Here is a 26,251-nt window from a genome sequence, read left to right on the forward strand (position 1 = left end):
AGTGGCAGATCAAAATTAACTTTGCATTGGGCAGACCAACTGCATAATTTTATTAAACAGCTTTGAGTAAAAAAGTGAAATCCTTCATTGTGTTTTCTCAGAAACTAACCAAAAGATTACAGTCTTACACAATTTAGAGACACAAAGTGGATGCTGAGTGGCTAGAGGTCACCCCAGGCATGGAATTGTAGTAAGTTAAGTCCTTGGAGTAAATGGCACCATGGCTCTGGCAGCAGATACAAAGGAATGATGCTCTGGAGAGGAGGTAGGGGACACTCTGCGGTCAGCCAGTGGACAGAGGAGGGTCCCAGTTTGAGGTGGGATCTATATTGAAAGGGAAAAAGCAAAGGCTTCAGAAACAGATATTAAAAATAACCTACAAAAATGTCTCTCTATACCAACCGATTGCTCATAATATGTGGGTTATATTCTATTAGCCTGCTGCTGCTATTGTTAAGTGCTTTTGAGTTGGCTCCGACTCACAGAGGCCCTATAGAGTTTCCAAGGAGCAGCCGGTCAGTTTGGACCACCAACTTTGTACTTAGTTGTTACTGTTGTTAAGTGCCATCCAGTTGGTTCTGACTCATAGTGACCCTGTGTAGGCTTTCTAAGGAGCAGATGGTGGGTTTGAATTGACTACCTTATGGTTATCAAACCAGGGCTTATACTACAGTACCACACCAGAACTCCTCAACCTAGGGTTCTATTTAATAAAATACTTGGACCCGTACTATCTAAGTGAGTATACCACTCAGGAGTCTAGAAGTCAAAACCCCACATACTTAAATTTCTGACCAGAAGAAATTAGGGGCAGACTTTGGAACCAGATAGCTTTGACTGCAACCCTGTCTTTGCTACCAACTAGTTGTTTGTTGTTGTTGTTATGTGCCGTGGAGTCAGTTCCGACTTATAACGACCCTGTACAGGGTTTCCGAGGCTGTAAATCTTTACGGGAGCAGAAAGCCTCATCTTTCTCCAGCGGAACCGCTGGTAGTTTCCAACTGCTGACCCTGAGGTTAGCAGCCCGATTCGTAACCACTACGCTACCAGAGCTCCTTAACTAGCTGTTTAGCTTTGAACAAGTAATTGAACTGCCTCGTGCCTCAGTTTCCCTATTTGAAAACCAAGGATGACACAGTATGGATCAACCCTGTAAGGTTGCTGTGACACTTCAAATCGACCATTTAGAACACTCTTGACACACAGAAAAGGGTCAGTAATTATCACTTACTGATTTGCTGTGATAGAATAACCACACATATTTCATTTTTAAACAATAAAAAAGCAATAGGTTTTTATTTCAAACTCTTTCTTACACTTAAGTAAAAGTTGTTCCCACATTTGTATATTCTTATTAAATCATTACTGTAACTCCCATATAGTACTTCAACCTGAACACAACTTGGAGTGTTTATTCTCATAATTAATTATTATCAGGATAATTAATTATTCTTCTAGGGTTTCCCCTATTCCAAGATCTCAACCCACACTGGGTCTTGGGATGATGAACACGATAGCTTTGAAAACTAAATTGTGCTGAAGAAAAATTTTTGCATTCATGAAATTACCCAGAAGTTCCTAATGTAAATCTTTCCCATTTCAACATTTCACAGTTGTTTGAATATTGATAGATTAGCTTCTGGTTTGTAATTGCTCAAAACCCACAGCACCTCAGAACAATATTCTATGTAGCAATAATAGCTGCAAAATGAGTCATGACAAATGGATTGCGCCAAGTCAACGCAGCTGCAATTGATAAAACAAACTTATTCCAATGGCATGTAACGAAAACCACACATAAAGGCTCCTGATTGTATGAAAAATATCAGCTTGGAAATTGTACATGAGAAAGTAACACTAAGCGTCCCCAAACAAAATCTTTTAAAATAAATAAACATATGGCAGAACATGGCATTAGATTTCCAGCTTTCAAGAATTCAGATGACACATTCACTAATGCTAAAAGAAGGTGGTTCTGAAATGTTGCTTGGTTTGTACCAATGACTGGTACAAGAAACAGATGATAAAATATTTTGTTAAAGTACAGGGAAAAAACCCCAAAAGTGGATAAACACTTATAATAATCCCATGTCTTCTTTCTTTTCCATGTTCCTGCTGCTGAGAGTATTTGAAAGCCTATGTATAAAAAGCATGGATTTTACACTTAATCACATTAGCCATGTGACCTGCAGAATATAATTTAATCTATTTGCACCTTAGTTTGCTCATCTGTAAAGTGGGGGAAATACATGTAAAGTGCAGGGTTCTTGTGAGAATGACAAATACTTTTTGCACAATAGCTGGCACATTATGGCTGCCCCAAATAACAGCTATCACTGCTGTTATGGGAAGGAATATGTTTGCTTTAGTACATTGTCTCTGTGTTGCCTGTTAAAATTAATGATGTTGCTGTTGCTCTGAGCTGTTGAGTAGGTTCTAACACTTAGTGAGGGTACCCTGTACAAGGTTTCTAAAAGCGGCTGGTGGTTTGAATGGCTGACCTTGTGGATATCAGTTTAGTGTCAGCGCCACACAAGGGCTCTTAATTAGTGATTGTTGCTGTTAAGTGCCATCGAGTCAATTCTAACCCATAGAGACTCTGTATAGGGTTTCCAAGGAGGAGCTCGTGAGGTTCAACCACCGACCTCGTAGTTCAAATGACTTTGCAATCTGATGCATTAGCCCACAGCACCACACCAGGACTCCTTACTTAGTTATAGTTACCTGCAAAGTTAATTACAAAAGGTGCAGTCGCAGAATAGTACCTGTAGACAGATCTTATGACTGAAATAGACTCAAACAGGGAAGTACTATTTTCTGACACTTTAAAGGCTGTGCTAATGTACCATGGCTTCAAGAACTTTGAAACTAGTTCCAGAATGTCACAGCATGATTCTGAATACAGATTCCTAGTTGTTGTTAGGTGCCACCGAGTAGATGCTGATTCACAGTGACCCTATGTAAAAGATAACAAAGCACTGTCTGGTTCTGCCTCATCCTCACAATTGCTGCACTGTTTGAGCCCACTGTTGTAGTCACTGTGTAATCCACCTTGTTGATGGTTTTCTTTTTTGCATACTCTCTACTTTACCAAGCATGATTTCCTTTTCTGAGGAATGGTCCCTCTAGATAACAAAGTCAAAGTACATGAGATGAAGTCTCGCCATCCCCCCTTCTAAGGAGCATTCTGGCTGTACTTTCAGGACAGACTGTTCATCTGGCAGTCTATGATGTATTCAATATTCTTCATCAACAGCATAATTCAAATGTATCAATTTTTCTAGATTCTATTTTATTAAGTAATTTGTTTCTCACTCATTCAAGGGCATTCTAAATTAAGGAATAAAATGTAGGGTTCTACCCACTAAGTTGGAGTCCTGGTGTGACACTGTAGGATAAGCACTGGACTGTTAACAGCAAGGTTGGCAGGATAAACCCACTAGTCACTCCTCAGAAATCCTATACAGACAGGGTCACTATGAGTTGGAATTGACTTGACAGCACTTAACAACAACAGTAACAACCCCACACTAGGTTAGGTTTCTTCTCAGACCTCTGATGCCATATAAATATAAGTCAATGAAAATACTCAGAACCTCTCTACTACCTTTTGAAATATTCCTTTGGTTATTAAAGCCATTTATTATATAAGAGGAATGGGAGCTCTCTGAATGGATCCTTATTATTTAAATGCCTATGATAATTTTGAAATATTAAAACTACCCCTGGCACTCTCCCCTTTCCTCAGCCAAAAGAAGAGCAGAGCAACTATAAAATCAGTAGAAAATAATGGAAGAAAACAAATCAGCTTTAAATTCTTTACCCCCAAAAAGAATTCTGGTTCAATTTTAATGCCAAGCTAACACGGTAATTAACTTATAACATAGCAAAGACACCACTACTTAACTGTATGATTTAATGATCTATTTACCACGCAGGGAAGAATATCCACAAATCCTTCAAATTTTGTAAAACCTGCATAAAAATCGTATTAGTTTCTTATTTACCTTTAACGCTAAGGTTTATCTTCCACTGCTCATGCCTCTGTCTTCATAAATGGTAATTTCAATCTAAACAGCATGGCTGTTAAGAAAACACACTACAGAATAAAACACATAAAGGACTATGGCAAGATGATGTATACTATCTGCATAGACTTTCCCTTCAAATTGCTTATTTTAAGTTATTAAAATTTTTTACTACTTAAGTTAAACATGATACTTTCTCTACCTTGCTGAAAATTTTAAGAAATGTAGTTATTTGTAGCACTACATATGTAGTTCTTCCCAAACATTTATCATTTATTTTGAGTTTTGGGGAAAAAACAAAATGTATTTATTAAAGAGTTAAGGAGCTCTTAACCAGAAGGTAATGAACTCAAAGGTTCAAAAAAAATTGTTTGTAATTATATGCAAAAAAATTTTTAGGAGCGGGTTCATGACCCCTAAAAGTTTAAGAACCAATGCCAATGAGTATAATAAAACTGCTGAAATTATTATCAGCTGGAAGGTCTGGAATTACGTGATATCAGTTTTTGTTTTTTTTTAAATAGACTCTACCCATTACTCCAGTGTCATCAAGCTGTATTAGTTCTTTTGTAATTTTATTTACCGAATTCACTAAGTGATTTTCAAAGCTTACTGCCTCTAAAAATATGCACAGTATGTCAAAGGTAATGAAATATACATCTGGCAGCTGTAACTGATTTCAACTAGTAGATGAACCCATGGAACTGCAATTCATTTGGATGACAAGTCTCACCACACATTATGAGTTTATGCATTTCAAAGGGGCTTTAAGTTCAGAGTTTCTACAGCTGAAATGCATTACTCATACCACCCCCATTATTACTACAAGATGCCCTCCGAACCACCAAGAAAGACGGTAACCAGAATACTAAGCAATCCACAAAGACCTGCATAAGACAAAGGAAGGAAAGACATGTTTCATGAAAGAAAAGGTTGGAGATAGGAGACTTATGGTAAGCATGCAATTTACACAGAAACTTCCCGGGGCAAATGCAAGAGATGGGAATCAGATTCTCTCTGGCCAATGCCATAAAATACTACCAGAATTTTCTTTTTATAAGTATTTGGACCTTATAATCTGGTCTAAAAAGATACAACTCGAAGTCCTCTCTCAATGGGATCTGTCAGAAGGAGGCCTTGGGGAGCATATATCTTCTCATTCTGCTCTTGAATGTATTTGGAGACTTTCTTCAGAACCTGATAAAGAAACACCACAATTTTTTTTTACACATTTCAACAGATTTTCCTTTAAGTGTCAGTTAGATCTCAATATATTCAAGCAGTGGAATTAGTTTTCAAATCAAGGCATATGGAGATTCATATGGAGGGATACAGTCCTGATTATTTGGCTCATACCAATTGCACCCAACTCTCCAGGATTTAATACATAACAGTGTAGCAGGATGGACTCTCACTCAAGGCAAATGTGTATGCAGTATAAGTACAGATGCACACAAAGGTGTGATGAGAACAGAAACCTCTCCTTCTTACCCCTCAATCCTGGATATTGAGATAGAAATTGATGATCACTTAAGCAATAGTTAGTTATGCTTTTCTCTTTCTCAACTCAAAGTGTGGTCATCTTCTATTATCTAGGATAGTTCTGGGCCTTCCCTTTTAACATGGAAGAAGTGTTTCTTCTCTCTTTTCATCAATTTTCAGTAATGCACAGTCATTTTAGAACTGACAATTTTATTTCCTTTGTGAAAGCAAGTGGCATTAGCTGCCATGGAGTTTCTGATGACCACAACTTTCTTGTATCACTTCCATGAATCTCCCCTACAGTTTGCTCTATGTCCTAGACAGGGCCCTCAATTTATAAGTCTAGTATTAAGGTTGTAAAAGTCAAGGCAAATGTAGACAAAAACCAGATAAGATACAAAGAACTTCTGGAAATTGCCAAATCTCCAGCTTTAATAAGGGCAATTCTGAGACAGATAAGCTAGAAGAAAATAAATCTTAACAGCTATATCCAAAATCAAAGAGAGTTACATGTTTTATTTCAGACTAAAAGTCATCATAACCCCTTTCTGGCCTTCATGTTCAAAGAGGTTTGGATCCAGCTCTTTAAATTACTATGTTATTTCCCTAAATGCACACTATCAGCAAATGACAAAATCACACATAAAATGTGATCACAACATAAAGGGAAAAAAGAACCATATGAAATAAAGTTGGAAACTGAGCAATGATTTAAGCTCAAGTAGACAATGTAGCAGGTCAAGCTAACAAATTAGGATGTTACATTTTAGATGCTTTGGTATAAATTGATTTATAATTTAAAACTCTATGTGGCATATAATAAAAGAATCTTCTTACTGAAGGAAAAGAATTTAAAGAGTTTAGCTTACTTAGGTTATATCTTTGGAGGGTAATACAACTGCATGGTTTATGCTTTAAAAATTGTTTTTAAGGTACATGATATAATTTAAAGAATATGAGGGGCTAGCATTTTCTATATGTAATAAATTAACATCATTTCTATAGAAAATGCTTTTTCCTAGTGTTGCACTGAGCGCTAGTGTGCTGGACTGCAAGATCAGTTTGAACTGCAAGGTCAGAGGTTCAAGCTCATCAGCAGCTCCTTGGATACCCGATACAGGGTCACTATGAGTCGGAACCAACTCAAAGGTACTTAACAACAAGACCAATCTGCACAGGAGTCCTGTTAGTATAGTGGTTAAAGCACCTGGGTACAAAACCAAAGACTTTGGGTTCTAATCCACCAGACCGGTCTTTCTATGAGAGAGAGAGATGTAGCAGTCTGCTCCTTTAAAGACTTAAAAGTGCTGTCGAGTCAGTGTGACTCATAGCAACCCTGGGTGGGTTTAAGCCCCTGACCTTGTGGTTAGCAGTCCAGTGTTTATCCTACAGTGTCACACCAGGACTCCCCATAAAGATTATAGTCTTGGATACCCTACTGGGCAGTTCTACTCTGTCCTACAGGGTTGTTAAGAGCTGGAATCAAGTGAGGTTTGGTTAATTACCTGAAGTGATACATACATCACTCTTCTAACTACAAGTCTCAAAGAATCTTGAGATGTACTTGGTCTTTACAAGCAAAAACAATCTTAGCAACCATTATCTTTCTACCACAGTTTACCAGTCATTCCTTAAATAATGAACAGAAGAAAATGACCCACAAAGATGCCCAACCCAGGACTCTCAGTCTTCTATTTTCCTTCCCAACTGAAAGACCAGAATGAGACACTGAACAGCCAATCTCCCCTGTCATTAACACTCGGGAAGACACTTAGAAATAATGCTTGCATGTTGGGTTTCAAAAAACGGATTCCTTGAGAACAGCTTCCTTCTCTCTCTCTCTCCTTGGGTACAGATCACTAACAAAGACATAGCATTCCTGTATCTGAATCAAGCATACCTTTATTGGGTAAGGTGTTTAAACTTTAGTAACACTCATATGCACTTGGGTATCAGTTCAGAAAGAAAATAGTTCTTTCTTTTTGTACTCCAAATCTTATATGAAGGTATTACTGGACTAAACAAGATGCTTTTAAATTCTTACTCTCTCCAACAATAGAAAAGCATTAATAGGAATACATTCATTATCCCCCAGATAAAACAAAGCACCATTCTCACTCCAAGAAAACTATATGAACATTTTATTCACTACCTGGTGTGGCGCTGTGGGTAAATGCGCTGAACTACAAAGTCGGTTGGAAATACAAGGTCGTCAGTTCAAACTCACCAGCCGCTCCTTGGAAACCCTATATAGGATTGCTATGGGTTGGAACAGACTTAACAGTAACAGCAACAACAACTACTATTTTTGGTTAATCAATGCTAAAACAAACTACAGTATTTTACAAAACTGTCCCTGTTATTCTTACACTACTAACAAGACCTCAATCTGTATTTACAAAGCTCAATAGCCTCTTAACCACAATTAAACTTCAGAAAAGGCTACTATCCTCCCTGACAGCACCAGACTAGAGAAAGGTGACTAGATGCTCCAGAAAGAATAAATAGCCTAAGCACACAAAGTGACTGGCTTCCAAGCTTTCAAGAGGGAGTTTGGTTTCAGAGGGTGAGGGGAAGGTAGAATCTCCACTGAGTGGTTTCCAACCTGTCTAGATGAGACTGGTGAAAGGAGATGAAGATAATACTCTTATGGTTCAGTAGTGAATAACTGCTATCAGGACTGATTGTGAATGCTGCAAATGTAAAGGTAGATGTTTTGTAACAAAAGGATCGGAGTGACTGATTTTGCAGTCCAGGAGCGGTGGACCCTGGGACCATCAAGGGAGAAGAGCAGAGTATGGACCCTACCCAGAGAAACAGCGGTGCCAGAGATGGAGGCAGAGATGATGATGTGGAGAGATGCAGTGGCCGGGGACTCTAGACTCAAGGACGGACAGGGGCTGTGTGCTGATGGCCGGGGGCTGGTGTGCAGAGTATACCCTTTGGTTGTTTGAATGGTTATATATTCCTGAGTGCTTCTGTGTACATCCAAAAAAACAGAGGGATTGGAAGCAAATGCTGTTGAATGATGATGCATGGAGGGGATTGTAGTCAGTACAATGAAATGAAGGACAACGGAATGAGTGTAAGGCTGATGGTCTCCCATGTAAACAATCACTCAATTCACAATAATAATAATAAAAAAAAAGCCTAGCAAAGATAAGTGAGGTCAACAGGATCTTAGTAATTTCAGAAAGTGTTCATCTTCTCTCTCTTCTGTGTTTGCTTTATAGATTACACATAAGCAGAAGTGATGCCTTCTAGTAGATGAACAAGGCAGACAGCTAGAGAGGAATCTTCTACAAGCATTTTTGTTCCTTAATTATAATGGGTAGTAACAATAGAGAAATGACACTGGAAGTCTTTATCTTCATTTTAAATCAATAAAAAGCACATTATAGGGAAAAATGCACGATTGTTCTACAAAGATTTAAAGCGCCTATTTGAAATTTCAAAAAATTTAATCCACATGACAGAGTGTAAGCACTATTACATTTGACTTACTGTTTGTAGACTAGGAATTTCAGTGTTCAAAACACTAAAGATGAAACGACTCAGCTCTATTGTTTCATAAAGTGAAAAACAATAGCAAAAATTAGGAAAGGGAGAGGGCAGTTTTTCTTACAATTCTGACATTTTATTAAAAATACACATCTGAAATTTTTTCTTTTATACTGTGAACAAGTGCGAATTACTGCAATTTGATGAACTAGACTTTTGCCTATGAATGCAGTGACTCAAAATTCCAACCAGAATGGAAGGATTCTTTCATTATATCAAGGAACAACCTCATTTTCTCAGTGTACTGGGTTGGTAGGGATGAGAAATCTACACATTGGCTATCAAAAATGGGGAGCTACAGAGACATGAAGTGGCTGACTTACAAGCCTTCATGAGTATGCTTAGTTTCAGTATGACGAAGATAAAGTAGAATCCCTACTGAATAGTTTCACTCTTTCCCAGATGGATCTGATGAAAGGGGATGGGGGACAACAGTGATAGGATTTTACAATTCAATTGTGAGTAATTGTTAGCAGGATTAATTGCAATCATCACAACTGTAATTGTAGAAGATGTGTAACTAAAAGGAGGGAGTAATCTTTTATTTCAGGAACAGACCATGCTAGAACCATCAAGAAGGAAGAGCAGGAGTGGACCACGAGATTCGTACTTGGAAAAGCAATGACAGCAGAGATGGTGGCATGGAGAGACAGCAGTTGTAAGCTCTAGGTCCATGCACCTGTGGGCAGGAGGCTGGCTGGCAGAATGTGCCCTTTGGACATTTAAATGAATATATATTTTTTGTTTTGTAATTGTAAAAAAAAATATTTTTCTTTGAAAAATAAAACAAGGCACTGTAAGATTGCTGGCTCAAACTCATCAGTGGCTCCTCGGAAACACTATAGAGGGTCACTATGAATTGAAATTTAACAACATTTAATTAGGATCATTCAAGTTACTCACTTTATATGATCTAGTTTTTTATATCAATTTCTAAAACGCCCACTTATTTTAAAATGTGCCCACGCCCCAAGTTTAGGTGTTTTGATTACTTTTATGTGGTCTTTATTTGCTTATAATCTACAAAGAGAAAGGAAATTTGTTTTAAACTGTAAAGTAATACCTTATGTTGTTTTATTGACCCTATGGAAAAGCATAGAACTGTAATTTTTATGGATGCTGAATGCCACATCCTTCTCATGTAGAGCAGTTGGTGGGTTCCAATCACTAATCTTTGGGTTAGCAGTCAAGGGATTACCCACTGTGCCTGCAGGAGTCCTGATATACTGCATATAAATTAAAGGTAAAACATAATTTTGAACCAATTCATTTCCATTGTATTTATTTATTTTTCTGAGTCTATAAAATGTCATTATATAATATATTCTAATCTTTCTTTTTTGCCTTTACAAGAACAGAAGACAGTGGGGAGAACTGTCTTCTCAGTGAAAGGACTGAATTGAGAGATGGTAAATATTTTAGCATTGAAATAAACTAGCAGCTGCTGAAAAATACATGATATAGAAAAAATTTACATATAAATTCACAAAGATCAGATTAAAACTTATACAGCACTTCTTGTTGTTAAGTGCTGTCGAGCTGGTTCCGACCCATAGCGACCCTGTATAGGGTTTCTGAGGAGCAGCTGGTAAGCTTGAGCCACCAACCTTGCAGTTCAAATGACTTTGCAGTGTGGCACATTAACCCACAGCACCACTCCAGGACTCTAGCTTCACTATAATATTTATTTTAAGAAAAAAATCTGCTTGTTAAGCATCTACCATATGTGTGACAATTTATTAATTCTAATATCCATTACACATTTGAGATAACAGATTAAATAACTTATGCAAGATCCCATAGTCAGTAAATGACTTGGCTGACACCAATTACCAGTTTTCAGTTTTGATGCCAATAGGAGGTATTTGTACCTAGTTCAACAAATATACATGAACACATAAACAACCACAAATGGACAAAAATTGTATGAGACTATTATTATAAAAAGTCAAGAAAATGTTTTCACACAAAAAAGAAACATTCTTTGATATTTACAGAGTGGGGCAAGGGAGTGAGGGGGAGGGGAAATTAAATGCTCAGCACACTAACTTGGGTGAAGGGAAAGGCAATATACAGAGTCTGCAAATGATAAAGGAGCAGAGTTAAAGGCAACAAAGGTAAATACACACAATCCTGCAACAACAGTAACCTACAAGTAGACAAAGCATAGACAGACACACAGCTGAACAGGTATTAGGAAGGAGAACGGAACAAAATTAAAAAAATCGCAGTATCATATTTTGCTAAATGACCATCCAGTATGACTAATTCATATCCATATGAATTCAATTTTATCCTCCTATCTCACAGTAGAGTGATTTCTCTGCCTGAACATTCTGTCCTGGGCTTTTCATCCCTCACCTACTAGTTTAAATGCCATTACCTCAGAGTCTTTTTTGACTACAGGATCCAACTTTAATTTCTTCTACTATTTTCTATCTGGCCAGTTTGTTTCTGTCAAGAAACTTGTCACAATGTTGCTTGTTTTGTTTCTTTGTTATTCTTACTAAATTATAACCTCCAGGATGTTTTCCTTTGTTCCGTCTCCTACACAATGCTTAGCACATAGTAGGCATTCAGTATTTATCAAGTGAATGGATCCCATCCCTTCACTCACCAAAAGAAGGTGCCTATAGAACTCAATATATTAAAAGAGGAACTACTAAGACCAAACAGGCTGAAAGTGGCGTATACAAATCCTTGTTGCTAAATTCTGATTCTGATCAAGACATTAAACAGAAATCAAACTTAGCTGTTTCTCTGTGATATGGAGGATATAAACGATTAATTTTGTTATTCAAATATACTTTTACATAACATGGAATTACAATAACACTGTGCCACTGTAGGGTAAGCACTGGACTGCTAACTACAAGGTTAGTGGTTCAAACCCACCAGTTCCTTCTTGGAAAGGTGAACTTGTGTAACAGGTTCACTCTGAGTTGGAACCAATTCAACTGCCCTTAACAACAAGAGACTACAAGTCAGGATGCTTATGACGAATACAGCAGCATTCTCAGCTAATAGAAAATATTTTTACCAGCTGCAATTACATGGTGTGTAAGGCAATCATAGGTACACCTCTATCAGATGGAGTATAATATGGATAACACTACAACATTTCATTTTCTAAATATTGTCAGAATGTAATGATTTACTAGGGGTTAATTATGATTAGGAGTCCTGGTGTGGCACTGTGGGCAACATTCTGCAAAGTTGTTTGAACTGCAAGGTTGGTGGTTCAAGCTCACAGCTGCTCCTTGGAAACCCTATACAGAGTTGGAATCGACTTAACAGCACTTAACAACAATTATGATTAACATAGTCATTAATTTAATGAGCATTATACCAAAGGCATGGTAAACCCAAACTCAACGCCATCTAGTCAAATTCAACTCTTAGTGCACCTATGTTGGGTTTCTGAGGCTACAAATTTTTATGGGAGCAGAAAGCCTTATTTTTCTCCCATGTACTGGCTGGTGGGTTTGAAATGAAGACCTTATGGTTAGTTGTCTTGTGTATACATATATACAGAACTCTGCACCTAACAACAGCACAGAACCACTATTTTCCAGGACACATGGATCATTCTCTAGAATAGACCATACGTTAAGACATAAAGCAATCATCAATAAGTTTAGAAACGCTGAAATAATACAAAGCATCTTTTTGGATCACAACACTATAAAATTAGAATTAATAACAGGAAGAACAAGGGGTAAAAAAAAAAATGAAATACATGGAAACCGAGTAACATTGTGCTTAAAAACTACTGGGTAAAAGAATAAAAAATGGAAAAAAACCCCTAAAAACTCTCCTAGAATCAATCAAGAATGAATAAATATGATATACAGCAAAAGCAATGCTCACAGGTCAACTGATAGCAATAAAAACATTTATCCAAGAAGAGTGCAAAACTACAATGACACCTGTGGGGAACATGTTCCTTAGAACTACCAATCAAAGAAGAACTAAAGGAGAGCATGTGTCCAAAGACAAAGCCCAGAAGCCAGGAAAGGGCAGGAAAGATTGGCAAATGGAAACCAGAAATCTAGGGAGGAAGTGGGAAGAATGCTGTTACTCTGAGGGGATTGCAATTAATGTACGTAAATTGCTGAATGGAAAACTCATTTGCTCTGTAAACTTTCACTCAAACCACAGTACAGTGTTGAGAGAGAATAAAGAGATTAAACAACTAAGCAGAGCAGAGGAGGGAGAAGACTGATATCAAGTCACAAGTCACATGGAGATCTTCAAGGAATCAGGAAATGAGGTGAAGAGATAAGGACCTTCTCCTAAAACTGAAAACAACAAAAAACTAGTCAATGAAACAAGTGGCATAGTAGCAACTATGTCTACCAAAGCAGCAATTCATGATATGTTAGTACTTTAATAATTCTTTAAAAATAAACACTTAAGCTCTTTTTGTGGAATACTGGTATAGCACTGGAAAGTTAACAGCAAGGTTAGCAATTCAAATCCACCAACTGCTACTCAGAAACCCTATACAGAGTCACTGTGAGTTGGAACCCATTAACAACAACAGTAGCTGATTTGTGGCTTTTAGAGAAGGTATAAATCACTGTTAAAAGAGGATGACTGACATACACTTTCACCTATAGTAACGCTTTCATGTGAGCACCTTCAATAGTGTGCATCTACTTCCAGTTGTTATTAGACTAAAAATAACCTGCAAACCAGGTTATTTAGTTGAGCACTTCAAATTACATAAGCAAAAACATTCTAGTAGTCTGAGAAAGTTTATAGGGTAATATGGGTCTCAATAAAACAGATACTCTGAAATGAGAATGAATGCCCAGGTACAGGTGGGAGGTATTGAGAGAAGAATGGGTCTGATTCTAGAAAGAACCAGAAGGCAATAGGATGTGAGATGATTTTTAATTGAGTAGCCCTCAGTTTACTGCTCTCATATATCTGATAAAGCTTTAAAGTTAATGTAGAAATTTGAAAAGACTTTTCAGCTAAATTTTCAGCCCTTACAACTAAAGGATACCTTTTAAGAATAATAACTGTCCATCAAATTAAATGTTTATTCAAGACAACACTGTCCTATTGTCATTCCAATGGCAAGTCAATACAAACCACTCCTCACTTATTCAGATGATTAGGTTCCACAGACATGGTCATTATGAAAAAACTGGTGTTATAGCAAAATAGAGTAGGGCTCCATTATCACCTAACAGCCAAAGCCACTGAGACTCAGATCCCAGTCAAGCTGACATACAACTGTCACCATCACAGCCAGTGTTACCCTCACCTCCTACCTCAGAGTTTGGTACTTGCAGATGCACGTTAATGTCATTAATGCACAAAATAATCAAATAATTACTGTTGTCATAAACACAAAATGTCGGATAACAAGATAGTTGACAGTGAGGATTAGGTGTACAGTATTGTTGATTTCTGACCTGAAGTATATTTTCTTAATAATTTTACACTTTTTTTTTTTATAAAAAGGAAGAATGAGCCAAAATCTACACCCTATCAACTCCAACAAAAAGAAAAAGAACAGTAAAAAAATGCCCAAAGACACTTAAATAAAGGGAATTTATAAAGACCAGAGCAGAAATAATGAAGCAAAAACAAAAGAATGAACACTAGAAGCTGGTACCTTTAAAGGATTAATAAAATCAACAAAAGCAGCTCGGAAAGCGAACTGGCCAAATTAGCAAAGGAAAAGTGGGAAATTGATGCAAATAACATTACAACAGAACCAACTGAAATTAAAAGGATAATGACAAAATTATGAAGAACTGTACTCCAACAAATTTGAAAACTAAGAAGAAATGGATAAATTTCAAGAAACATACAACCCAGCTAAATTAACACAGAATGAGGTCGATGACTTTAACAGGCCCCTAACAAAATAAGAAATTGATGAGGTCATACACTCAACAATGAAAAAATCCCTGGCTCAGACAGATTCACTGGAGAATTCTATTAAATATTAATCTGACACTAATTCTACTCAAGTTATTTCAGAACGCATAAAAGGAAGGAAGAAAGGAATACTTCCAAATTTATCCTATGAATCAAGCAAAACTCTAATACCAAAGCCAGGAAAAACACTAAAATAGAAAAGCATACAGCAATATCCCTTATTCTCAACAAAATCCTAAACAATAGAATGCAACATCATATTATTATAATAAGAAATCATGATCAAGTTGAATTCATACCAGGAATCAAGAATGATTCAACATTAGAAAAACAATCAACAGAATCCACCACATGAATAAAAACAAAGGCAAGGACCCACATGATTGTATCAATCAATGTGGCAAAAGCATTTGACAATATCCAACAACTCTCAGCAAAATAGGAATAGAAGGAAAGGGAAATGCCCCAATTTATTTAAGGGCATATAGAAAAGCCAATGGCCAACATTATTCTCAATGGAGAGAAACTGAAAGCATTCCCCTTGCAAACAGACACCAAATAAGGATGCTTTTTATCACCACTCAATATTGCACTTGGGAGTCCTAACCAGAGCAATAAAGCAAGAAAGGGAGGTAAGAGACATACAAATTCGTAAAGAAGAAGTAAAACTATTTCTCTTTGCAGATGATATGATCTTATACAGAAAAACCCAGAGACTCAACAAAAAAATCTACTGGAACTAATGGGAGAATATAGCAAAGTGGTATGGTACAAGATCCTCTACAATAACAAAGAGAACTCTGACAGGAAAACAACACTATGTGCAATAGCTATCAAAAAGATTTAATACTTAGGAATAAACCTATCCAGAAAATACAAAAGACTTATACAAAGAAAACTGGAAAACACAGCTACAAGAAACCAAGAAAACTACATAATGGAAGAAGATGCTATGCTTCTGGATAGGAATTCTTAGCATTGTGAAAATGCCAATACTATCCAAAGTGATCTATGTTGTTGTTGCTGTTGTTAAGTGCTGTTGAGTCGGTTCTGACCCATAGTGACCTTGTACAGAGCTTCCAAGGAGCAGCTGATGAGCTTGAACTGCTGACCTTGCAGTTCAAATGGCTTTGTAATCTGGTGCATTAACCCACAGCACCATACCAGGACTCTAAAGTGATTTATAGATAAAATGTAATCCCAATCCAAATTCCATCAATATTCTGTAAAGAGATAGAAAAACTTGTTATAGAAAGGAAACATGAGCCAGAAAAGCAAACACTACTAAAGAAGAATAAAATAGAAGGCCTCATACTTTTGGATTTCAGAACCAACCATATATACAGCCATGGTAGTCAAAAAGCCTGGAACTGGCAAGACAATACAGACCAATAGAACAGAATTGAAAACCTATAGGAAATTTGTCTACCAATGGACAGCAAATCTTCAACAAAGGTCCCAAATCCATTAGATGGGGAAATAATACCTCTTTAACAAATGATGCTGTAAAAACTGGATATTCATTTACAGAAAAATGAAACAGGGTCCATACCTCACACTATATACAAAAATGAACTTGAGATAGACCAAAGACCTATACAGCCTGAGAAACCCTGTATAGGGTCGCTATGAGTCAGTACCGACTCCACGGCACATAACAACAACAACAAATTACATAAAGATCATGGAAGTAAAAACAGGCAAACTTTAGGGCCCTAATTTATGGCAAAAACAGTCAATCAAACATAACTAAAAATTCACAAACAGCAGAAGATAAACTAGACAACTGTGATAAACTAGACAAGTGGACCTCCTAATAATTAAAACCTTAAGCACATCAAAACACTTTTCCAAAAGAGTAAAAAGACAACCTAGACCGTGGGGAAAAAAAACTGACATATTTGACAAGGGACCAATCTCTAAAATTTATAGAAAACTTCAACCCTTCAATCAACAAAAAAAGATAAAACAATCCAATTAAAAAATGGGCAGATGGTATGAACACATACTTCACCAAAGAAGATACTCAGGCAGACAACAAATACATGAATAGATGTGCAGGCTCATTAACTGTTGTTGTTACGTGCTATACAGTTCTGACTCACAGTGACCCTGTACAGAGTTTACAAGGAGCACCTGGTGAGTTAGAACCACCAACTTCATGGTTAGCGGTCCAGTGTTTATACTACAGCACCACATCAGAACTCCATTTAGAAATATGCAACTCAAAACAACAATGAGATATCATCTCACCCTGGCAATAACAGTAATGATCAAAAAAAAGAAAACAAATGCTGGCAAGATGTAGTGAGACTGGAACTCTCATAGGCTGGTGAGATTGTGACATGGTATGACACTTACTTAAAAAGTTAGAAGGAAATACCATATAATCCAGCAATCCCAGTATTAGGTACATATACTGGGAAATAAGGAACTCTGGTAGTGTAGTAGTTACGAATCGGGCTGCAAACCGCAAGGTCAGCAGTTCGAAACTACCAACTGTTCTGCAGGAGAAAAATGAGGTGTTCTGTTCCCGTAAAGATTTACAGCCTAGGAAACCCTGTACAGGGTCGCTATGAGTCGGAACCGACTCCACGGTACACAGCCACCACTACCACCACTGGGAAATAAGAGCTGTGACATGAATAGAGAAATGAACGCCCAAGTTCATCACATTAGCTTTATTTAGGATAAACAGCATTAAGATGAACAAAACTTAAGTGCCCATCACTGGATGGATAAACAAACTATGGTACATTCACACAATGTATTACCATATACATTAAATGATCAATCTGCAAAACATTTCATAACATGGAAGAATCTGAAGGACATAATGCTGAATGAAAGAAATTGTTCACAAAAGAACAAATAAAACCACTATTTTAAAAAGTCAAGAAAGAAAGAAACATTCTCGGATGGTTACCAGGGCTGGGGGGTTGCGGGAAGAGAGAAAAAAATCACTAACTGGATAACCAGTGGACAGTACACTGCTGATGAGTTGAGTCTGACACACAGTGACCCATAGAACAGGGAATAACTGCCTCATGTGTTTTCAAGGCTGCAAATTGTCACGAAGCAAGACAGTGTCACCTTTCACTTTCAGAGTGGCTGGTGATTTTGAATTGTTAACCTACTGGTTAGCAGCCCAACGTTTTATCCACTGCACTACCAGGCCTCCCTCATTAATCACCACAAAGCAGACACATATTAAGTTGGATGAAGGGAAAGGCAGAACAGGCATACCTTAAAGATACTGCAGGTTTACTTTCAGATCAGTAAAGCAAGTATTGCAATAAAGTGTCACAATTTTTTTGCTTCCCAGAGCATATAAAATTATGTTTATACAAAATACAGTCTATTAGTGGGAGAAAGATGAGGATTTCTGCTCCAAGAAAGATTTACAGCCTCGAATATCCTATACAGGGTGGCTATGAGTTGAAATTGATGTGAAGGCACTTAACAATACCTCCATAGTCTATTAAAGATTTCAGGAGGCAATGTAGGATAAGCACTGAATTGCAAAGTAAGCAATTCAAACCTATCAGGTGCTTTAAGGGAGAAAGATAAGCATTTCTGCTCCCATAAAGCCTTACAGCCTTGGAAAACTTACACAAGGACGCTGTGAGTGGAAAGTACCTCAGTGGCAGTGAGTTGGTTTGGTATAGTCTATTAAGTCTGCAATGATGTTATGAAAAAGTATGAAATATTGTGAGCGTTGCTCAAATGAGCCAGAGACACGAAGTGAGCACATGCTGTTGGAAAACAGGCTCATGCAGGTTGCCACAAACCTTCAGTTTGTACACCACAGTATCTGTGAAGCAAATTAAGCTAAGTATGCCTGTACCTAGTAAGGGACACGTCAGCACAACAGCGTCAAGGCAAAGAAAGACACTGGGAGGTACTCAAGAGTAAAAGACAACAACAGTAAATAGTTCTACATACACAATCCTATAATAACAGTAATAAAAGATACAAAACCAGATATTTAAACTGAAAGAAAGAAAGAAAAAAAAAAGTAGAATGGAAGAACTAGCTGGGAGACCATCTCAACTGAGATGATTCCCATTCCACAGAGGCTCCATTTGTGTACAGCAAAACTGGTCTATGGGGGCTTTCAGAAGGAGACTGCAGAGCCTGTCTTCTGAGTTGTCTCTAGATGAGTTGGAACTGCCAATCTTTAGGCTAGCAGACAAGGACTGTGTGCACAAGAAACCTTTTCCAACAGTCTGAGAGACAGGTAATAAAGGCACAGACTAGGACAGTGGCAGAGGAAATCATGAAAAGGAAATAAATGGGAAAATGGTTAAATGCAATAGTAGTTATTTCAATCTGTGACAATTGTTTTACCTGTTGCCCCTTGATCTGCCACATCTAAAGATGGTACTGCAACGATACGGGTGATAGTGACGAAAATGACAAGGGATAAGGTTTGACTTTGAACATATTGAGTTGAGGTGATAGCAGCTGTGGGTTAGGAGCTGGAAAGAAGGTGAGCACTCAGGTGGGTAAATACACCTAAAGTAGATGGCAATTTAGAAAAATAAAGTAAAAGGATTCTCAGAAAGCTGAGCAGAATTAGAACATTAATTTCCTACACCCTTCTTAAATGCAGGCCAATTGGAACATTTATTATGTCCACGCTAAATTGGCAAACCAAGTTTGATCTGTGTTTGAAAGGCTCTAGACTCTTTCCAAAGTGATCTGGACATCACGAACAGAAACAGAATTAGTATTATATATGTCCTTATAAACGTCATGGGAATTGTTGCCATGTAAACATAAACTAACCCTCTAGGATTTTAGGAGATTTTATGAAAACAAACATAGCCTCACCTTCTCATAATGAGTTTCCATGCATAAAAAGATGGTGTATGCTGTTAAACAAGCCAAACAGCCTTCAAGATACGACTGGCCCCCAAGCTTTTCTGCTTCTGCATAAAGGTTATTTAGAGTTCGAACGGTTTCTTCAAACTGTTGCCTATCAATCTGTTAGGGAAAAAAGAATTTGAAAACACGTAAGTTTTGGAGAAATAATCAGCAACTCAACTGATTCATTTTCTCTGCTGTTTTGTCAATGTCAATACACTTACTCCACACTTACTACTTCATTACAATACATTTCTCATTTACAATGGCAAAAAGTCACTATTTGACTATTTGGCATTAGTGATGTACATCTGGGAAGTATTGCATGCTGAGAGGTGCTAGGCGAGAGTAACACTGGCTGTGCTGCTTAAGGTTCTGCATCAGTGAAGTTGGGCTATCATTCTCAGTGGTTTGCAGTTATGTGATGAAGTAGTCATCTTCCATTTTGTGATCTGATGTGGTCATCCTTCATTTTTGCATACCACTAAATTTGCATAACGTCTTTGGAGCTTAATGATGTTGATAATGAGAAGTTGGTATATGAGGGGGCTTCAAAAAGTTCATGGAAAAATGAAAGAAAAAAGATAATGGAATTTTTCCATGAGCTTTTAGAAGCCCCCTCATATTCTTACCTAACTGTTGCTGTTATTTGCCAGGGAGTTAATTCAGTCCTATGGCAACTCCGTGTATTTATGCCAGAATATAAGTGCTCCACAGGGTTTTCAAGACTATGATCTTCCAGAGACAGATCATCAACCTTACCTTCTGAAGCACCTCTGGATTTAAACTGCCAATCTCTTGGCTAGTAGTCACATGCTTAATCGTTTGAACCACCTAGGGACTCATTTCTTATCTAATAGCAAATCATTTTTAAGTGATTAAGTCTAGACCTATGTTACTGAAACTGTTTACGGCAGCTCAAGCTTACCAGCCGCTCCTTGGAAACCCTATACAGTGTTGCTATGAGTCGGAATTGCATTATGTTGGAGTTGCCTCAATGGCAACTGGTTTTGGAGACCCTGGATGGTACAAATGGTTAATCCCTGCTAACAAAAAGGCTAGAGATTAGAGCCCACCCACCTGTGCCTTGAAAGAAAGGTCTGGTGATCTACTGAAAAACCGTCACTGAAATGGAGCACATTTCTACTTGATATTAATCAATTCCATGGAATTAGGTTTTTTAAATATACTGCCGTTCAAGTAACTTAATTCAATTATACAATCCACTCATCTTTTTATTCACTTATATTTACATTTATTGAGCTCCTACCATATGCCCAGACATTATGACAGACCTTATAAAAAAATAAATAAGACATAATCTCAGTCCTCAAGGAGTTTAATCCTCTGAGCACAACAGATATATGAACAAAGTAATGAGATAAATTGACTAAGAGCAGAGGCATATAAAAAGTTCATCAAAAATAGAAAGAACAGAAATTTCCCACACACTTTTTCAAGCCCTCATATAGTGGGGGACACAAAAGGAGGCAGAATTTCTTGTAGCTGGAGTTGTTGTTGTTACATACCACTGTGTACCTAAACACTGGAATTTGCTAAGCAAAAAAGCAAAGGAAGAGCATTTTAAGCAGCAGAATCAAAAGCACAGCTTGGACTCTATTACTCAATCCGCCAACCCCTTTTGGGCAAACAAATGAGATGTTTTGTTTTTCTCTTATATACAGTGAACGTTCATTTTATTTTCCACATATATACTTTATCAGGTACACTTCAGTTCTTCATGTATTTGCATGATCATTTTTATTTCGTATGAAGAAATCCTTTAAAAATTTAAGTGCAATACATTCACCATCTCTTATGTTTTTGGATGTCCTCTTTTAAAATAATTGTTTTGTTACTTAAAACTTACAGCATTACAGATGATTATTCTAACCATCTGCTTATACTTTGTTTTTCAACATTACTTTACTTGCTTCTCCCATCAGGATGCTGCCGATTTCAAATCTCAATATATTATCCTAGGACTCTGAAAACCCATTAGCAGCGTACTTCACCCAATACTATCACTCTTGGTAACAAACCACAATTATCTGTTGTCACTGTGGGCCTTCTCTCACATAATGCCTCCCTTATTCCTAAAAATAATAACTACTTATATATGAATTCTCTCTTGTATGAAATCTTCCTTTGTACAGAAAAACAGAAACAAACAAACAAACAAACACACAAAAACCCCTAAACAACCTAAGGTCAGACAGACAGAAACTTGGGCTTATAAACATTTTAAATCAAAATGGAAATAGAATATCGGCTCATTTTCTCATAATTTTTGTTACCTGTTGAGCTTGTGGTAGAAAGCCTGGTGCTAATACTTAAAATGAGCACAGTAGCAAATCAAAAGGTAATCTCTACAGACAGATGTAGACACATATTTTTAAAGGTATGCAGAGGAACAAGGAAACGGCTCAGTTATGAGTCACTGTTTTGTTTTTTCTACCTAGACCAATGGTGCCTAAAATGTCTGTTGTTGTTAGTTGCCACTGAGTTCTTTCTGACTCATAACTCCATCTGTGTTAACAGAATTTCTCCATAAGGTATTTAAGGCTGTGATCTTTTGGAAACAGATTGCCAGGTTTATCTTCTGAGGCACCTCTGGGTGTCATTAAATTGCCAACTTTTCAGGTAATCAAACATGGCATCCAGGTGTGGCACTGTAAGATAAGCACTGGAATGCTAATCGCAAGGTCAGCCATTCAAATCTACTATCCACTGCTTGGAAACCCTATATAGTATTGCTATGAGTCAGACTAGATTTGATGGCACTTAACTACAACAATCAATGACTCCTAAGAGATCTACATTTTGGTAAAATTAGAATAAAGCTTTTCTTTAATGATTTCTGTGGCAACAAAGCACACAAGCACCTAAGTATTATATTCTAACAGGCAATGGCGAAAGGACAAAAAGAAAACCTACTAACAGACATAACTTGTCCTCACTCCCACATTTTAAACCAGAAATGTGGTTTGAAAGAAATGTTGAAAAGTAATACAAAACATTTGTATACTAGTTTCTTCCTATTGTAAATTACCAAGTGTGCTAGTTACACAAAAGGAAAATCAGCCCCACTGGCAGAGCAACAAGTACAATTTCTAGGGTAAGTAGTAGCAAAACAAAGAAATCCTTCAATTTTCCATCAAACAAAGCAAGAAAAATTTAAACCTATAATTTAATCTCAACATGGGGGGAAAATTCAAAGTTTTCCAACGCTGTTTAAAGTATAAACTAGTGTTTTAAAGCAAACATTTAAAAAGACTAAAAATGAAAGGCACAATTGAACAGCAGCATATAATATTTCATATTGTACTCAGTACCACAAGCAGTTCTGGGCTATATGAAATTAAAGAACTAAAAGGATTATAGAATTTAAAAACATCGATTACCAGTAAGAACCAGTGGAGGACTAACTATATTTTATTACTTGATTCAGACTATAAAATTTAAGTTCTACCACATACAGGAAGGAGTTTTGGTAGCGAAGAGGTAATGAATTGGGCTGCTAATCTCACGGCCAGCAGTTCGAAACTAGCAGCAGCTCCACAGGAGAAAGATGGGGCTTTCTACTACTATAAAGATTTACAGCCTCAGAAACCCTATACAGGCTCACTAAGAGTCAGAACCCCGGCACATAACCACCACCACCACACACAGAGTGGAAGGCTGACATTTAATTCTGCATACATATATTGACTGAGTTGGAAGTTTGACATTAAAATCCATAAACAAAGGAATCTTGTGAATCCAAAATACATTTGGTGAAAACGAAGCTTGCATTTTGACCTGAAAATACATAATTTGTCTAAGTCATAGTTTCTATTAAAAATAAAACATTTGATCGATTTTATATAAGTCCCAACATGTACAACATGTTAAGTGTGATTTTAAATTATTTCAAAAACAGCATTTAGTAACTTTAGTCAATTGGCAATTTGCTCAACCTGTTCACACCAACGTGGTAATGTCTACCTATTGTTAGGCATAACATCTTGACAACCAACTACCAGTATTTATATGATGGCTCACAAACTAGGTTGTCTGTAACCATCTTTATATGGTACATTTGATCTTTAGTTTGCAGTTAAAGAAATACACTTGTTTCATGAGCTATATGTGGCTATAAGCTAAGCTGAAGGAAAGTTGTTGTTAAGTGCCTTCGAGTCTGTTCCGACCCATAGCAACCCTGTACAGGGTTTCCGAGGCTGTAAATCTTGACGGGAGCAGAAAGCCTCATCTTTCTCCCGCGGATCAGCTGGTAGTTTTGAACTGCAGACCTTAAGGTTTGCAGCCCAATTGGTAACCACTACACTACCAGCGCTCCTTAAAAGCTTAAGGAAAGAGGAATACTTTAATTGGTGTTGGTTGATTTTCCCCCCAACCTTGGCCATCAGGTAGAACCACCCACCTAGCTACAAGCTGACTAAAAACGACTGCTACGTATTTCTGTAGTACAGACTCATATACGCCCACTTATTCCAAGACCAGCATTTAATTCCACACCCATGTCATGCCTAATCATCTCTGTCTCAGTAAAATGTAAGAGGAAAGAGCCTTGAAACTTGTTCCCATCTAACTAGAAAGCGATTCACAAGGTAACTTGGCTCAAGACCAAAATAATTTTTCTTTGGGTGTGCGCACGCATACGGTACAACACACACATACGCACACACACCATTGTGCCTTTACAATAAGATAAAATGATTTTTTGTTCTTCTTGAAAACAATTCTAAAGAACAGTGAAACAAATCCCATCCTTTCATTTCTGAAACCAAGGTTGCCTCAAAAGCCTATTCAGACCTATTCAGCCAACGTTGGCGGCTCCCAGTGACCCAAATACGGGGTGACAAATTTAAGGCCTTATTCTGAGATATTTTCCTGTCCAGGTTTTCAGGTCCTAAGGAGTCCTGTTTACACTGCTGAATGAAGTGGCCTGTAACCTCAGGAATTAGCTCTCCATCACCTTCTTAACAGAGTTAAGGATAAGACTACTAGGTACCCCGATTCCTACACTGGGCATCACAGTTTCATAAGTCATCACACTCGGAGGGGCAGCCTTATTTATTTTTACTCCTGCCAACACCAGATCTTGCCTAGTGAACCTCTCCATATGGGTTTGGCCAAGGCCCCTCTTTGCCTCTCCCTCCCCAGAGCTGAGAGACACTTAGTGGGCCGGGTACTGGACCAGACCCTCTCCAGTGGTTGGGGCGTCTCCCCACTTCGCCCCAGAACAGGTGCGGGAGCCAGGCAGCATACCCGGTTCTCCAGCTCCGCGGGGAACTTGGTCTGGAACTGGCAGCGTGTCCCGCTGCTGTAGTCTCGCTGAATGAAGACCTTCCCGGACACCGGCGCCTGCTGCGGCCTCATGGCGAGGACAGGATGGGCCGCGCTGCGGGGTCGGAGGAACACCAACCTCGGGTCAGATCCTTGGCCTGGACCCGGGACTCCAGCCCGCCAGCCCCTCGCACCCACCCACAGTCCAAAACAACCCAAGGCCTCCCCCGCCCCACACCCCCTCACCCATGCTGTCACGACAGGCCTTTTGCTACCGCCCTGCCCAGGCCCCGCGCCCCCCACAGCCGAGTTCGGCCCGGGAAACACGAACCCGCCTCCACTACCCTCCAGCCGCTGTCGTGCTGCCTTTCACGTCACTTACGTCCCGTCGCAAAAAGTATTTTTCCCCGCCCCTCAAGTCGGCCTCGTACCTCAAGTCTAAGAGCCACCTACGCTTCGGCCGTAAAGCGACTATGCTAACTAAGGCTGCGCACAGCGGGCGGGGCCCCAGGCCGACTCCACCTCTCGCTAGCTGGGCGGGGTGTTTCCGGAAGGAAAAGGCGAGGCGGGGCGGAGCGTCGGAGAATTGGGCGACTGGGGAGTGCAGGGGTGTGAGACCGGTGTTTTCCCCATTTGAATCGGTACCCGATTGATTGTGCAGAAGTACTTTCAGATACTAGAGGGTTATTTTCACTCTGGATTGGACGTAGCAGATAACACATGACACATCATCCAACTCTAAGTAAAGCAAATCGAACAAACTTGGAAAGGATAACCAGGCTTATGGGACTCCAATTGGTTCCTCACAAGGCTGGAGGAAGTAGGGAGAAGAATTTGCCTGGAATTCAAGTGTCCCTCTCCCAACCCTTTTCCCTTGTACCCCAAGAAATTTTCATCTAATTTCCCAATGCACACTCTTTCAGGTGAACGCACAAAAAGCAATTCTGTCCTGTTTTAGTGACTTCACTTTCTCAGTATTCCTTTCCAAGACAGTCAAAGAAACTCTACTTGTTTTCTAGTGGTGTTTGGCTAGAAAAAAATTATTGGTATAACCACGTGATAAGGAGTCCTGATGTGGCACTGTGGGTTAATGTGCTAGACTGAAAAGTCGATATGAACCG

General features: G+C 38.3%; 1 protein-coding gene across 1 annotated transcript; it reads right to left on the reverse strand.

Annotated features, from left to right (window-relative positions):
- Nucleotide 1: 1 nt before the first annotated feature.
- On the reverse strand, nucleotides 2–25,419 carry GOLGA7 (golgin A7). The gene is made up of 5 exons (XM_006859936.1): nucleotides 25,113–25,419; nucleotides 19,809–19,961; nucleotides 5,124–5,225; nucleotides 4,008–4,070; nucleotides 2–324 (listed from the first exon to the last, which is right to left on the reverse strand). The coding sequence occupies exons 1-4, from the start codon at nucleotides 25,221–25,223 to the stop codon at nucleotides 4,023–4,025; spliced, it is 414 nt and encodes a 137-aa protein (XP_006859998.1). The 5' UTR covers nucleotides 25,224–25,419; the 3' UTR covers nucleotides 2–324; nucleotides 4,008–4,022.
- Nucleotides 25,420–26,251: the final 832 nt, after the last annotated feature.

This window comes from Chrysochloris asiatica, unplaced genomic scaffold (genome assembly GCF_000296735.1).
Source record: "Chrysochloris asiatica unplaced genomic scaffold, ChrAsi1.0 scaffold00035, whole genome shotgun sequence".
Lineage (NCBI taxonomy): Eukaryota > Metazoa > Chordata > Mammalia > Afrosoricida > Chrysochloridae > Chrysochloris > Chrysochloris asiatica.

Bases quoted from the DNA above. Each gene is read 5' to 3' on its own strand.
- GOLGA7 (XM_006859936.1), bottom strand. From the start codon at position 25,223: ATGAGGCCGCAGCAGGCGCCGGTGTCCGGGAAGGTCTTCATTCAGCGA. The intron at 19,962-25,112 runs GTATGCTGCCTG...TTTCCCTAACAG, and splicing joins CCGCGGAGCTGGAGAACCGG to ATTGATAGGCAACAGTTTGA. The intron at 5,226-19,808 runs GTGAGGCTATGT...TTTCTTTATCAG, and splicing joins TGGAAACTCATTATGAGAAG to GTTCTGAAGAAAGTCTCCAA.